This window comes from Panthera pardus, unplaced genomic scaffold, assembly GCF_024362965.1.
Source record: "Panthera pardus isolate Hobbes unplaced genomic scaffold, ASM2436296v1 HiC_scaffold_2, whole genome shotgun sequence".
In the NCBI taxonomy this organism is placed as follows: Eukaryota; Metazoa; Chordata; class Mammalia; order Carnivora; family Felidae; genus Panthera; species Panthera pardus.
The window spans coordinates 96,543,992-96,561,268 of NW_026526765.1; the positions used below are offsets into that span (position 1 = coordinate 96,543,992).

At 35.6% G+C, this 17,277-nt stretch overlaps 1 protein-coding gene across 2 annotated transcripts in view; it reads right to left on the bottom strand.

Moving 5' to 3' along the window:
* Positions 1 to 17,277, bottom strand: part of SCAMP1 (secretory carrier membrane protein 1) — a 129,133-nt gene that overhangs the window by 68,474 nt on the left and 43,382 nt on the right. For both annotated transcript variants that reach the window (XM_019462931.2, XM_019462930.2), the window contains 3 exons: positions 7,861 to 7,959; positions 6,719 to 6,827; positions 3,724 to 3,852 (listed from right to left, as the gene is read on the bottom strand). In XM_019462931.2, the coding sequence (XP_019318476.1) occupies positions 3,724 to 3,852; positions 6,719 to 6,827; positions 7,861 to 7,959 (337 nt within the window). The remainder of the gene's footprint in view (positions 1 to 3,723; positions 3,853 to 6,718; positions 6,828 to 7,860; positions 7,960 to 17,277) is intronic.

Sequence of the window (17,277 nt, forward strand, 5' to 3'; positions counted from 1 at the left end):
ATGATCTCACGGGTTCAAGAGATCCAGCCCTGCTTTGAGCTCTGCACTAAAAGAACAGAGCCTCCTTGGGATTCTCTTATCCTCTCTCTCTGGCCCTCCTCCACACACACATGAGCACTGCTCATTGGTTTACTCTCTCTCAAAATTAAACCTTTAAAAAATGTTTTTTAAACATTAAATAAATAAGTAAATAAATAAAAATTAAATTCCAGGGACACCTGGTTGGCTCGGTCATTTAAGTGTTCCACTCTTGATATCGGCTCAGGTCATGATCTCACGGTTCATGGGATCAAGCTCCACGTTGGGCTCTGCGCTGAATGTGAAGCCTAGTTGGGATGCTCTCTCTCCCTCTTTCTTTCTCTCCCTCGCTCACACTCTCTCTCTCAAAATAAATAAAGAAAAAAAAGCCTCCACTCTGCTCTATTACACAGAGAAAACTATTCAAAATTAACTTTATTGCCATTAGGATTTCTAACTCAGAAAAGCTAGCTTACTTATAAATTTACTCAAGACCTTTTGGTTCAAAATAAAAGCTGTTCTGTCAATGGCTTAAAAGCAGATTTTAAAATACCATGAAATGGAAAATTATTATTTTTTAACACTAAAGAGCATCCAACTGCCTAAGAAAAGTTTGAAATATTCACAACACTTTAATTTAAATTTCAGTCTTAAGAGAAATAATTTTTAAAGTTTTATCTCCTAATTCACTTAAAGAAAGAAACAATATGGATATGTGTATTTAAAGTTCATAAAAATTCTTCCAAATATAGATCAAATATAATTTAATTTTTGGCAATCTATTAAAATTTTTTTCTGAATGTTTCATAGTAACCAAAAACCATGATAAATAAATCACTTATTTGTATCCCAAAATAAAGTAAAATGTTCAGGCCTACTTACTAAACAATCAGTCTACTTATACAGTGATCACGAAAATATATAGAAAGGCAAGGCAATGTGAAATACATGATTCTATATTCCTAATTTCAATCCCATTCCAATCCACTTGGTGAATTCCAGGTGTACATGTAACATTTAAAGAAACTTTTCGGGCATTTTCTTTACATGATTTCCAAGCTGAATGACTCTACTTCATACGTTATTTCCATATGCTTTATTCAGCACTCAAATCTGCTACTGGTGGACCTAAATTTACAACTATCACTACAATATATATATTTTTTAATTTTTTTAATGTTTATTTTTGAGAGAGAGAGAGAGAGAGAGAGAGAGAGCGAGCGAGCATGACAGGGGAGGGGCAGAGAGAGAGGGAGACAAGAGAATGTGAAGCAGGCTCCAGGCCCTAACCTGGAGGGTTAGCACAGACCCTGACATGGGGCTCAAACTCATGAATTGGGAGTTCACGACCTGAGCTGAAGTCAGACACTAAACCAACTGAGCCACCCAGGTGCCCCAACAATACACTTCTTGATAAGCTCTGCATTACAACATAGACACCTAACATAAACAGCTTTTAAAGAGGATAATTATCTTCACTAACTGAACTTTAAAAGGCTTGATGAGGCACCTGGGTGGCTCAGCTGGTTCAGCGTCTGATTCTTGGTCTTGGCTCAGCTCATGATCTCTTGGTTTCATGAGTTCAAGCCCCACATCAGGCTCTGTGCTGATAAGCATAGAGCCTGCTTGGGATTCTGTCTCCCTCTCTCTCTGTCCTCCCCCGCTCACACCATCTTTGTCTCTCTCAAAAATAAATAAATTTAAAAAAAAAATGAAGGACTTGTTTTCCTTTTAATTCAAGAATATACTCAAAAAGGTTAAGATTCATTTCATGTGATCATTCTAATTGCTTCAATACCTTTATAGAGTAAAATTATTTGTTTCAAGAAAAGAACCTTTCAAAGTATATCTTCATCTTATTTGGGTTTAAAATGTGAATTACGTCTTCATTTTGATACTTTGTAGGTGGCATAACATTGAATTCTATATTCTAGACTCTAGAATCAAGCTATCCAACTGCCACCCTAATTTCTGTGTAATCTTGAACAAGTTACTCAAATTCTCCAAGCTTTGGTTTCCTTATCCATAAAACTAGATAATACAGTACCTGTTTCACAGTATAGTTAGGAGTTAATAACATCATGTATACAAAGGGATTTGCAGTGTTCCTGGCACAAATAAATCCTCAATAAATGTTCTCTTTCACTATAATTACTACTACAGTGTGAAAGTACTAGTCAACTCTGAAATCATTAACAGGTTGACACTACTTGAAAATAGCTTATTAAAAAAGTATCGCCATTCTATGAAATCTAAAAAGATTACTGAGCTGGTACTAGATGTTTCCAGATGCTTCTTCATATAATGAGTCCTCCTTAAATAAAGTTAAGAGATCTGTCAACTCAACAGGATTAAGAGATACTGTATTACTTCTAAAAACCTCAGAAAGTGATAAATTTATAAAACAAAACACGCCTAACTCTAAACATCTAGCACTTTAGTTAGCCACTCAGTTAAAATTAATCACCTTTCCCATTCAATCTCTATTTACCAAATTCCTTGCAGAATGTTTTTCCAACCCCCACCTCTCCCATCCAAACTATGTTTTTCCACTAAGTCAAAGAACCTATACCTAAAAATGCTAGGCCAATGTCTGCCCATTAAAAACTAATTATTAAATAAATGCATATATTATATATTGAATAAATAAAATACATGATCTGTTTACACATACACATACAAAACCAAAACCTTTAGTATCAAAAAATGTATATAACACTATGGACACTGGGGATTTATCAAAAGATACTACAACAACAACGAAATCTCAAAGAGAAACTAAGAGTTAAGAAGGTAGTATCCGTAAGAAACCGCTACTCACAGTCTAAAGCAACTTCACCTATGTGAAGAATGCTCCTAAAGATTTTGAGGAAAATGGTCTCGTTTATTTAGGGGAGGGGGAAAAAAGCTCCCTAATAACATACTAACACATAAATTTCCTCCATCAAGAATGTACACTACAAATTATCCATTAACCCAACAGTTAGGCAGCTGAAAGTTCATGACAGCTATACCTGTCCTACTAACATAATAATATTAAATGGGGCTTAGACTAACGTTTGGAATAAAAGTGAAACAGATTAAGTGGGAATTCTGTGTACACAGAACAAATTGTTAACAGCTTGACATTTTGAGTATTCCATAAGTTGTAGTTATACTCAAAGCAATGCAAGCATCACAGCCTAAAACCTATGTCCTAATGTTCTATTCAGTAAAACATCCTACATTAACTAGGTACTTCCAATAATAAAAGTGCTTATAACCACCTAAAAATGAAAAGTAAACTGTGCTCAAAGCCCTAAGAAAAATTCTAATATTCTAATACTTTAAGGCCCTTTTAAAAATAGTCCTAACGCTTCAACAGAATTTTTAAATGGCCTTCATTTGTATAAAAATAGTATACATAATTTTCTAAAAAAAAAATATTATCTATATAGTATTTTGCACCTATTCCTGTTACCTCAAGAAATACTATATATGTGACAGAGAAGTCCTTTCCTCAAAAGAATGCCGGTTCTCCTTAGCTTGGAATGTCACATAAAGTGCAATTTTGAGGTATCTAAGTGTGTTCCACTCTGAAAATTAAGAGCTATAGAAAAAGACCTGTTTGTAATAATATCCTTAATATACAAATTCCAAAAAAGGTGGTTTTTGACAATAAAACATGAACTCTGTTGAACAAGTATATAATTATTGTATACTCACACATCCATAAGTAGTACATAATCTTTACTGTCTTCTGGAATTCTACAGGAATGTCTACAGAAAAATCCTGATAAAAACAAGGTCCCACAGGAAAATTTCCAGGAAGAGGTGGCCAATTATTTTTTCTGCCTGCAAATTAAAAATAAAATTTACATTAGGACAAATATGTGTGACTCTTTCGTTTCATAATAAAAAAAATTATCTGTTCTTTTAATAAATGTTTTACAAATCTAATACTACATCTCTACAATCCTCTATTCATACAACTTTGAAAGCCAAGCTTTGCATTTTTAAAAATTTCCCCAGAGTAGGGGCACCTGGCTGGCTCAGTCAGTAGAGCACATGACTCTTGATCTAGGGTTGTGGGTTCAAGTCCAGCATTAGGTGTAGAGATCACTTAAAAATAAAATCTTCTTAAAAAAAAAAAAAGTTCACAAAGTACCACTTTAGAAAACATTAGATGGTAAAATATTTTTCCAGTGTCATATAGCGTTTTGCAGGAACCATTTATGTACAGTTGACACAAGAAACAAAAAGAGCACCAAGACATACACTGTGACTCTACCCTAAAAACAGACTTATTTCAAAATCCTAAGAGTCTGGCTCTCATGTGAAGTCCATGCAGTTTTTAAAGATCTACAATTTCCTCCTCAGCACCTTAAGTCTTTGAATATAATTCCTAGCCCATGTGGAGAAGGAAGACCAGCTTCTGAATCTTTTGAGTTTTCTACTATTTTTTTTTTTGAGTTCTCTACTATTAACTTCATGAAGAAACACAAGATTCACTACTGCTAAAGAATCAAATCTAGAAATCTCAAAGTCTGAAAAAGTAACATTCAAAACATACATGTAAGAAAACCACGGAACTAGGAGAAAACATGAAACAGTCAAGAAAAGGAAGCTCAGGAATTATATAGCACCTTCAAAAACCTAGAGGAAAAACAAATTCAAGCTATGAGGAGGGAAAATATGTCTATATAAAGAAATGAAATTGAAAATAGGGCTTGGGAAGTGGTGGGAGGAATAAAAAAAAAACAAAATTAAAGCAAGAAGTCAAAACATTAACAACGGAAGGTAAAAATAGCACCTAAAGGCCACTTCTCATTTTAGATATTATATGCCATAATTTGTGAACATTAGATTTTATACACTTTATATAGACTAAGAAAATTTTACAGTGGAAAAAAAGAATGACCTATGTCTTATTCTTCCCAACTTGTCTGCACTGTTGCTAATTTTTTTCCAATTTTGTATACATTTCTCATACAAGTCTCATACTATTTGAGAGCAGCAGTGAATAGTAATAGAAGAACTAGGATCCAAAAACATAAGTGCCTAGTCACTTACTGGCTAGGGGGTCTTGGGCACCTTAAACTTCTAAAGACTTTCCACATCTATAAAATCTTATGTTTCTTCATAAATTTCAGAGTAGAAATAACAATAGAATATCAATTATACCACCCTTCAGGGAATAACAATGATAATTAAACGAGTTAATAGATGGTAAGTACATGTATAGCACACTGCCAAGTCTAACTTTTAATTTCCCACTCTTTTTGACTATCTTTACTAAAATAGCTCTCATAGAAATAACTTGTATTAGTCAATACCAAGGACAAAGGACAGATTTTATTACAGGTATTTCAGATACACTGATCTCAAATAAACCTTTAGTTTCTCATTTTATAGATATTGTCTCTAATGTTGCCATCAACAAAATGGCCAGCGATGAATGTGTCCTCACAAGGTCCTAGACCTACAATTTTTTTTTGATATTCCAAGACCACTATATTTTTAGTTTTTATTTAAATTTGTGAGTTAACATACAGTGTAGTATTAGTTTGGGGTGTACAATTAGGTGGTTTAACACTTCCAAACAACACCCAGTGCTGATCACAAGTGCACTCCTTAATCCCCACCACATACCCAACCCATCCCCTCCTCTACCTCCCCTCTGGTAATCATCAGTTTGTTCTCCACAGTTGAGCCTGTTCCTTGGTTTTCCTCTCTTTTTTTACCCCTATGATTATTGATTTTGTTTCTTAAATTCCACATATGAGTGAAAGCTTACACTATTTGTCTTTCCTGACTTAGGGTTACACATTCTAAGATAAGGAAGAGATAGTTCAGTATATTGTTGTTGACCTAGCCCTGTTATTCTATCACTATCCTAGACATAATACCAATGATCTGTCTAGCTCTTCAACCCTTCTTAGTCAGACACTGCTATCTTTCCCTAAGATATTCCCTTGAAGTGGCTTTTGATACTCACAGTCTAGATTTCACAGCAAATGATCAATTCATCACTTACTTCCTTGGCATCATCGAGAACCCCAATGCTTCCCAGAGTCACGGCAGACATTTAAAAAAAAATTTTTTTAACATCTATTTATTTTTGAGAGACAGAGCGTGAGCAGGGAGGGGCAGACAGAGAAGGAGACAGAGAATCCGAAGCAGGCTCCAGGCTCTGAGCTGTCAGCACAAAGCCCAACATGGGGCTCAAACCCACAAATCACAAGATCATGACCTGAGCCAAAGACCAACACTTAACCAACTGAGCTCCACACCAAACATTTTTTTAACACGATTTAACAGATAAGTTATACTTGTGAGGACTGGGGCAGATAATTCGAAACTGGACTGACTAAACAAGAAGTTAAGAGTCAAATTTAGGGCACACTTCCAGGTACTTACAAAACTTCAACAGACTCAACAAGGGCCCAAGTACAGAATCAGGCTCCTGGCTAAAACCCAAAATTATCATATTCACATTCACCTTCTGTGTTATAAGGCTAACAGTGTTTTAACCAAAAGACTATGTAAATCAGCCAATATCAGAAAGCTACAAAGCAACAAGTAGGAAATCTGCTTTCTGATCTTGCTACAACAGGAAAATAGGGCATGGCTTTATCCACAAACCAAAGGACTTAGAGCTAGCACAAGCATTATTTAAAGTGTTTAAGTTATTTTCATTTCAAACTTCTTTGGATACTACCATGTTGACTGAGATTTTGCATTTCTCGTTCTCGACGATCTAATTCTGCTGCTTTTCTTTCTAGTTCTTCTTGGCGCTTAAGAAGTTCAGCTTGGGCCAAGGCATGTTCCTTAAAAAATAGTAATAATAAAAATCAACACATGAATAGGTTTTCAGAGTTGTAACACTGCTATGCTATCTACTATCTCTCCCTCTACAATCTTAGAAAATTTTAAGTTTATTTATTATTTTTTTTAGTAATATCTACACCCAACATTGGGCTTAAAATCACAATCCCAAGATCAAGAGTACAACTGTACAATGCTAGAAACTTAATTCAAATGCTCTTCCAAAATACAGTAATTCGCTCAAGGTTATAGTTTCAGAAAATATTATGGAGATACTTGGCTCATTTTGGGTCTTTTGGTTATGAAAACCATCAGTGAGAATGTGGGACACATTAGGACAGGACAAAATTCTCTCAATAAGATTAGTCAGAGTCCTAAGGTAATTGGGAAAATAAAATTAAGGTGACCTCTGTGCCTAAATGAAAATAAAGAACAAAGGGAACTGGAAAAAAAATGGAAAAAATGACAACTGAATTGCCTCTTAAGAACTGCTTAAATGGTACATACGGTTTCCAATGCAAGAATATGTATAACATCTTCTATTTTAAAAGACAATGAGATGAAAGAAGGATATGATTAAGAAAGTCTGGTTTGTAACTCCATCTGCTTTTATGTAAAATGAGGTATCCTATTCGTCTCCTTTATTCTCATATTTTTGCCACCTGCTGCTTCTAATCACTGTCCTTTGCTTAGCCATGGTAACTCTCTTCCAACATTATACCTCCAATTATAGTATCATTATACTATACTATACAACATTAGACTTCCAATTATAGTATCATCGGTACTATAATAGTACTAGGCATTAAAAAACGAAACCAAAGGCAATAAAACTTTCCCTAAACAAACTGTACACCAAGAAGATCTATGAATTCAGTAACTGGTAATAACAGAATAAAGCAAATGTTACTAGCTCACCCATATTGAAAAGAAAGTTAAAATTAAATAAGGCAACATATAAAGAATTCTTTTGCTCTGAAGATGTTACTGACACTTTAATTTCCAATACAAATTTACACTGTAACATGAACTAACCTTTGCAATCTGTGTATAGGCTGGATGTTCCTCTGTTGGTTTCATTATTGCTGGTTGTGTACTAGGTACATTAGGCATTTTCACAGTGCCTGGTGGAGGCTAGGAACGTTAAGAAAAGGACAAATTATGTAAGACAGGTATTCAACTTTAACATCTTTCAAAAGGCCTAACACCAACAAAACTCGAAATGCCAAGAACTCCTCTCTTCCTCCTCTAGTGTATGGTAAAGTACTACTTAAGCTCTCCATCTCCCATTTTCTCAAATTCACTCATTCCTCAATTCTTCAACCTGACTGCTACCTTTACCACTAAACCACACTCTCCCCTCCGGAATACCACATGTAAAAACACAAAACAAAACAAAAAAACTTTTAAGTATTTTTTAGTAAAATACAGGTAGCACTAAACTGAACAATTTACACCAAGGGTAATTGTTAACTCTTTCAACCAAAGAAAGCTATTTGCCAGGGCCCTAAAAAGTAAATAGGAGAGGTTGGCTGGGAAGATGGCAGAGTAAGGGGACCCAAAGTTTGGATCCTCCCACAGATACAACCAGATCACACTATCAGTAGAAACAACCCAGGAAACAACCCAAGGACTGGCAGAACAAACTCCACAACTAAAGGCAGGGAAGAGGCCACATCTAAGAAGGTATAAAGCGTGAAGACACAGCCTGGGAGCAAAAGGGATGGCAGCCAGCCACAGTGGAGAAGGAGCCAGTGGCGCAGAGAAGAGCAGAAAACAGACTTTCACACTAGGGAGGCTGCCAACAGGGAGGACAAATCTCCATATTTGCCTTTGAAATTTCATTAGTTCTTAAAACCAACAGGACTTAAAACCTAGAATTTAAAAACTCGGCATGCTGGGCTCTAGGCATTAGGAGACAGAGTCCCTGCCCTAAGAAAGACGGCACGAAAAACAGCCATGCAGATGCAGTGCAGAACCAGCAATTTGAAAAATGCCAGGGGCAGACAAGATATAGTGATTTGCTCATCTCAGAACATGGCCTGGAGAGACAAGGATCACGGGGAGACCCCTCCAGGAACAAAGGAGCTAGCAGGTGCCATTTTCCTCCCCTGTCCCCCAGCATAAACAACGGCCATCTGTGGAAACCAGCACTGTGTAGATTCATGCTACCTAACTTGCTTATGCCAAGCCCCGCCACGTATGCTTCAGCAGATCAGCGTTTCCTAGTCATGCTCCTGAGTGCTGGTGCTACAAGACCCCTCTCCCACAGGCATGGTGCAAACTCTGCCAATAACACATGTTCTAATCCACCTGTTGCGCAGGACCTCATTTCCAGCAGGCAGTGTAATTTCACAACAAGACCACTGCACACCTTGCTACTCATAAGAAGTAAAGACAGCATCAACAAACAACTGGACTGAAGGAAAAAGAAACCAAAATTCAACAGCAGAGCACAAACAAAACACAGAGCAAACAAGCCCTGAAGCACCAGGCCCTGGAAAACAGGGGACACTGTACTACAGGGCACTACAGGACCTCTTTTTCATAAGGTTGTTATCGCTAAGAGCAAGAGAAGTAGCTGACTTCCCAACACACAGGAACAACTACAGAAAGTCAAACAAAATAAGAAGGCAGAAAAATATCTCCCAAATGAAAGAACAGGACCAAACCACAGCAAGAGATCAAAGCAAAATGGATGTAAGTACTATGTCTGATAGAGAATTTAAAGTAATGATCATAAAGATACTTACTGGACTGGAGAAGAGTGGAGATATCAGGGAGACCCTTAACCAGACATAAAAAAGAACCTGAGATCAAGAGTACAATAAATGAGGGGTGCCTGGGTGGCTGTCAGTTAAGTGTCGACTTCGGCTCTCACGGTTCATGGGTTCAAGCCCTGTGTCAGGTTCTGTGCTGACAGCTCAGAGCCTGGAGCCTGCTTTGGATTCTGTGTTTCCCTCATTCTCTGCCCTTCCCCCACTTGTGCTCTGTGTCTCTGTCTCCAAAATAAATAAACATTACAAAAAATTAAACAAAAATATAGAACACAATAAATGAAACTAAAAATACACTTGATGGAATAGTAGGCTAGATGAGGCAGACAAATGAATTAATGACCTAGAAGATAGAGTAATAGAAAGTAATCAAGCTGAGCAAAGGAGAGGAAAGAAAATTATGTTAACTGAGTACAGTATTAGGGAACTCAGCAACTGCATCAAGCCTAATAACATCCACATTATAGGGATCTCAGAAGAAGAGAGAGGTAAGAGGGAAGAAAATGTATCTGAAGAAATAATAACTGAAAACTTCCCTTATCTGGGGAAGGGAACATATATGCAAATCCAGGAGGCACAGAGATCCACCCCACCCCCCAAAAAAATGAAACCAAAGAGGTCCACACCAAGATACATAGTAATTAAAATGGCAAAAGGTAGGGATAAAGAAAAAAATTTTAAAGCAGCCAGAGAAAAGACAGTTTCATACAAGGGAAACCCCATAGGCTTTAAGCAAATTTTTCAGCAGCAACTCTGCAGGCCAGAAGGAAGTTGCATGATATATTCAAAGTGCTAAAAGGGAAAAATCTGCAGCCAAGAATACTCTATCCAGAAAGGCTACTATTCAGAATCGAAAGAGACACAGAGTTTCTCCAACAAGGGTACCTGGTGGAGGAGTCAGTCAAGTGTCTGACTCCTGATCTCAGTTCAGGTCTTCATCTTGGGGTCATGAGTTCAAGCCCTGCATTAGGCTCCATGTTGGGTGTGAAGCCTACTTAAAATAAAAATAGAGTTTCTCAGACAAAAAGACTATTAAACCAGCCCTACAAGAAATTTTAAAGAGGACTCTTTGAGTGGAAAGGAAAGACCCTAAATGAGAATATGAAAAATAAAAAGCACAAAAACAGTAAAAATAAATATTTCTGTAAAAATCAGTCAAGGGATTCATAAAATAAAAGGATGTAAAATATGACAATATATACCTGAAAGGTGGGAGGGAGAGGAATAAAAAATAGGTTTAAACTTAAGCAGTGATCAACTTAATATAGACTGCTATATGTAGAAAATGTCATATACAACCGCGATGATAATGACAAATCACAATCCAGTAATAAACATGCAAGAATAGAGAGGGGTATCCAACTGTATCACTAAAAAAGCCAACAAACCATGAAAGACACCCAAGAGAAGAAAGAATCAAAGAAAATCTATAGTAACAACCAGAAAACAAATTTAAGAATGGCAATAAATACCTATCAATAATTACTTTGAATGTAAATGGACTAAATGCTCTAATCAAAGAGCATGGATAGGGTGACAGAGTGGATATAAAAACAATACCCATCTATATGGTGCTTACAAGAGACTCATTTCAGACCAAAAGCCACCTGCAGAGTAGACAGAGAAACATTTATCATGCAAATGGATGACAAAGAAAGCCAGGGTAGAAATACTCATATCGGACAAGAGTCTTTAAAACAAAGACTGCAACAAGAGACAAAAAGTGCCCTAAGTAATAATGAAGTGGACAATCCAAGAAAATATAATTATAAATATTTATGCACCCAACATGGAAGCATCCAAATACATAAAACAGTTAACAACAAACATGAAGGAACAATTAATAGTAATACAATATGGTAATAGTAGAGGACTTCTACACCCCAAGCACATCAATGGACAGACCATCAACACAGAAAATCAAAAACAAAAACAGTGGCTTTGAATGATACACTGGACCGTATGAATTTAACAGACATATTCAGAACACTCCACCTTAAAACAGCAGACTACACATTCTTTTCAAGTGCACATGTAACATTCTCCAGAAGAGATTACATATTAGCCCACCAAAAAAACTCTCAACAAATTAAAAAAAATGAAAGTCATACCAGGCTTCATCTTTTCTGACCACAACACTATTAAACTACAAATCAGCCCCAAGAAAAAATCTGGAAAGAGCACAAAAAATGGGGCTTACATAACATGCTATTAAACAATGAACAGGTCAACCAAGAAAGCAAAAAAGAAATAAAAACATACATGGAAACTAAAGAAAATGAAAGCACAAAGGTCTAAAATCTTTGGGATGCAGCAAAAGTGCTTCTAAGGGGAAAGTTTATAGTAATACTGGTGTACCTCAAGAAGCAAAAAGAAATCTCAAACAACCTAACTTTACACCTAAGGAGCCAGAAAAAAAAAACAAAACAAAACTCAACCACAGCAAAAGGAAAGAAATAATAAAGATTAAACAAGAAATAAAGATATAGAAACTTACAAAAGTAATAGAAGGAAGACTCTTTACAAAAAAGAGAGAGAACCCAAATAAAATTACTAATGAAGAGGAGAAATAACAACAAACACCACAGAAATACAATCATGACAGACTATTATGAAAACCTACATGCCAACAAATTGGACAACTTAAATGCATAAATTCCTAGCAACATATAACCTACCAAAGCTAAAGCAGCAAGAAATAGAAAATTTGAATAGACCGAGCGCCTGGGTGTCTCTGTCAGCTAAGCAACCAACTGGTGATTTCTACTCAGGTCATATGAGAATGAGCCCCATATCGGGCTTGCACTGACAAATGGGGAGCCTACTTGGGATTCTCTCCTGCCTCCTTTCTCTGCCCCTTCCCTATCTTGTACATGCACACACTTTCTCTCTCTCACATACAAAATAACTTTAAAAAAAAAAAAAAAAAGAAAATTTGACCAGACCAATCACCAGCAATGAAATTCAATCAGTAATCAAAAAAAATTCCCACAAAAACCAAAATCCAGGACCAGGTGATTTCACAGGTGAATTTAAAGAAGTGTTAATACCCATTCTTCTCAAACCATTTGAAAAAATACAAAAGGAAGGAAGACTTTCAAATTCATTCTAGAAGGCCAGTATCCCTGATACTAAAACCAGATAAAGACACCACTAAAAAGAGAACTTTAAGCCAGTATCTCTGATGAATACAGATGCAAAAATCTTCAACAAAATTTTAGCAAATCAAATCCAACAATTTACTTAAAAAGTTATACACCATGATCAACTGGGATTTATTCTCAGGATGCAAGGGTAGCTCAATATTAAAAAATCAATCTATGTGATACATCGCATCATTAAAAAAAAAGGATAAAAAAACGATCATCTCAATAGATGCAGAAAAAGCATTTGACAAAGTACAATATACACTCATGATAAAAGCCCTCAACAAGGGAGGTCTAGAAGGAACATACCTCAACATCATAAAGGTCTTATACTAAAAGCCCACAGCTAACATTATACTCAATGGGGAAAAACTGAGAAGTTTTCCCCCAAACATCACCAACAAGACAATGATGTCTACTCTCACCACTTTTATTCAACATAGTATGGGAAGTCCTAGTCACAGCAATCGACAACAAAAAGAAATAAAAGGTATCCAATTGGTAAGGAAAAAGTAAAGCTTTCACTATTTGCAGAAGACATGATACTCTATATAGAAAACCCTAAAGACTCCACCAAAAAACTACTATAACTAACCAATGTATTTAGTCAAGCTGCAGAATACAAATATCAATACACAGAAATCTGTTGCATTTCTATACCATAATAATGAAATAGCAGAAAGAGAAATTAAGAAAACAATCTCACTTACAACACACCAAAAATAATACGATACTTAGGAATAAACCTAACCAAAGAGGTAAAAACCTGTACTCTAAAAACATTAAAACACTGATGAAAGAAAGTGAAGACAACACAAAGAAATGGAAAGACGTTTCATGCTCATGGACTGGGAAAACAAACATTGTTAAAATGTTTTAACTACCCAAAGCAATCTACACATTCAATGCAATCCTTAGCAAAATACCAACAGCATTTTTCACAGAACTCAAACAATCCTAAAATTTGTATGAAACTATACAGACCTCAAATAGCCAAAGCCATCTTAAAAATGAAAAACAAAACTGGAGTTAATCACAATCCCAAATTTCAAGTTGCATTACAAAGTGGTAGTAATTAAAACAGTATAGGACTGGCATAAGAACAGACACATAGATCAATAGAATAAAACAGAAAATCCAGAAATAAACCCACAATTATACGGTCAATTATCCTCTAACAAAGGAGGAACGATTATAAAGTCTCTTCAACAAATTGTGTTAGGAAACCTGGACAGCCACATGCCAAAGAATGAAACTGGACCACTTTCTTTCACCATACACAAAACTAAACTCAAAATGGATTAAAGACCTTATGTGAGACCTGAAACCATAAAAATCCTAGAAGAGGGCACAGGTAGTAATCACTCTAATATTGGCTGCAGCAATATTTTTCTAGATAGGTCTCCTGAGGCAAGGCAAATAAAAGCAAAAACTAAATAAGTCAATAGCCTCTGCACAGCAAAGGAAACAATCAACAAAACTAAAAAGCAACCTATGTAATGGGGTATCTGCAAATGACACATCTAATAAAGAGTTAGCACCCAAAATATATAACAAACTTATACAACTCAAAACAAAAAACCCCACAAATAATGCAGTTTAAAAATGGATGGAAGATATGAACAGACATTTCTACAAAAAAAGACACCCAGATAGCCAAAAGACACATGAAAAGGTGCTCAACATCACTCATCAGGGAAATGCAAATTGAAACTACAGTAAGGTATCACTTCACACAGATCAGAATGGCTAAAATCAAAAACACAAGAAACAAGTCTTGGCAACGATGTGGAGAAAAAGGAACCCTCTTGCACTGTTGGTAGGAATACAAATGTGTACAGCCATCGTGGAAAACCATATATATGGAGGTTACTAAAAAAAATAAAAATAGAGCTAACCTGCAGTCCAGGAATCTCACTACTGGGTATTTACCCAAAAATACAAAAAGACTAATTCAAAGGAATATATGCAACACTATGTTTACAGAAGCATTATTTACAATATCCAAATTATGGAAGCAGCCCAAGTGTCCATTGATAGGTGAATGAATAAAGATGTGGTATATGTATATACATTGGAATATTATTCAGCTATAAAAAATAATGACATTTTGCCATTTCCAACAACATGAATAGAGCTAGGGTACAATGCTGAGTGAAATAAGTCAGAGAAAGACAAATAAATACCTTATGGTTTCACCCCTATGTGTAATTTAAGAAACAAATGAGCAAAGGAAAAAATAGAGAAAGACAAGCAGGAAACACATTCTTAAACATACAGAGCAAATTAACAGTCATCAGAGGGGAGGTGAGTCGGGGGATGGGTGATATCAGGGATGGAGATTAAAGAATACCCTATGATGAAAAAAATAGAATGACTTCTTAAAAAGTCAATAGAAGAGCTTTTGATACAACTTCACTAATACCCTTTGAAAAGAAAGTGGAGGCATTAGGGAGATGGAAAATAAACCATACAACCTCTGCTTTGCCAATGGGGACTAGCAGTATTTGAAAATAGCTACAAAGATCAAAAAGCAAATAGATACTTATAAGTCCACCAAAAAGGAATTGGTTAAATTACTGTATAAAAATACCATGCAGCCATCAAAAGGAAGGAGTTGGAACTAAAGAAGACTGCCTTTTAAATATTAAATGAAATAAAATGCATATGACCATTTTTTTTGCTTTTATAAACAATGCTTTGTACATACCCAGAAAAATAACTGGAAACTCTCAGCAAACTGCTATCAGAGGGACTTGAACCTTTTGCTTTATTTACACACTCTTCTACAATTTGTCCCCCCTCCCGATAATATACTTTTTGAAGTTAAAAATGTATTTTTAAAATACTCTTTTAAGTGGCCACAGGAAAAGGAAGACAGAACGAAAAGAGAAGATGATAAAGCAAGCAAGCAGCTGCAAAGGGAAGTTCAAATATCACAACTATTAAACCCAGAAGACACCACCAATGCACCAGGATTTTACCCTGACACAACAAGTAGCAGCCCTAAAAAAGAACACAGGCACAATCAAAGAAGTAACTGTGGTATACAGCTGATTCTAAAATGCATATGAAAAAGCCAAGGGCTAAGAATAGGTCAAACAATTTTGTGGAAGAACAGGGCAGATCTATGGTATCAAGGCTTATTATAAGGATATAGTAACTAAGAGGGTGGTACAGGTGCCAAAGACACAGAAATATAAAAATAAACACAAAGGACACAGAAATAAATCCACACAAATGCAGAAACTTGATATCCAACAGATGTGACCCTATAAGACAGTGGAAAAACAATGTTATTAGTCAATAAATGATGCTAGGAAAACTGGCTACCCACATGGAATAAACTAGACTTCCTACTTCATACTTTACAAAAATAAATTCCAGGTGGATGACCTAAAAAGTGAAAAAGCAAAACTTACACACTTTTGAGGAAAAAAAATAAGTGAATATTTTTATGAACCTAGGGTACATAAGAGCTTCTCAAATGTAAACTCCAGAAATCTCTGTGTATTTTGCCTATAATGAATGTCAAGTGCCTCAAACAGTGCTTGGAACACAGTAAATGCTAAGACCTTGTTAAGATTAAAACACACACACACACACAATAAAGATGGATAAGTTCAACTACAGGTATCCCCACTTTCTGAAAGCTAACTTTACACCACTTCAAAAAGCCTCTGTTGTACAGTGATAGCTTTTTTCACAAAATAGAAGAAAATCGGATTTCTCCTGATTAGCGATTACAGGTACTAATGTATGTCTTTTGTAAAAGTAAAGTGGTATAACATAAAGTTTTGGAAAGCAAGGGATACCCTTCACTTTATGCCATTTTGGCTCAAAAAAGGTTTCAGTATGTTCTACTTTGGAATAGTGGGGGAAACCTATATATTCAAACTTAACATCAAGTGAAACTTCAAATCACAGTCTAGGGAAAAGTGGTTATAATGCATATATAATGCTATTCCAAATACATAAAGAATTTCTACAAATTGATGTAACTACCAACTACTAATAGAAATATGAGCAAAAGACCTGAACAGGCAACACAACTAAGAAAACAGGGATGGTCAATAAAACAATCAATGGTTCAAACTCACTAGTAATCAAGAACTACAAAAACAGTGGCCTATTTCCCAAACCATAAGATAGAAAAACATGAAGTCTGAATTACCAAAATTTCAAATTCCAGTATATACACGATAGCAGCATATAACCAAGATAGCATTTCAAAACAATGGGAGTAGTAAAGATCATCAAAATCATGCTGAGACAGTTATTTAAATGTTTGGGGCAGGGGGTGGAAATCACTTCTCCGTATCTCACCAGAATAAATCCCAAATGGATTTTTTTTTTTAACTATAAAGACACCAGCACACAATACAGTACATAGAATATAGATGACTATTGGATCATGGGTTGAGGAAAGGTATTGTAAACATTTAAAAGGGATGAGGGGAGAGAAATCATAATGAAAAGGTAAATATTTAGAAGTCTGATGATATAAAGTATTTTATAACCAAGATTAA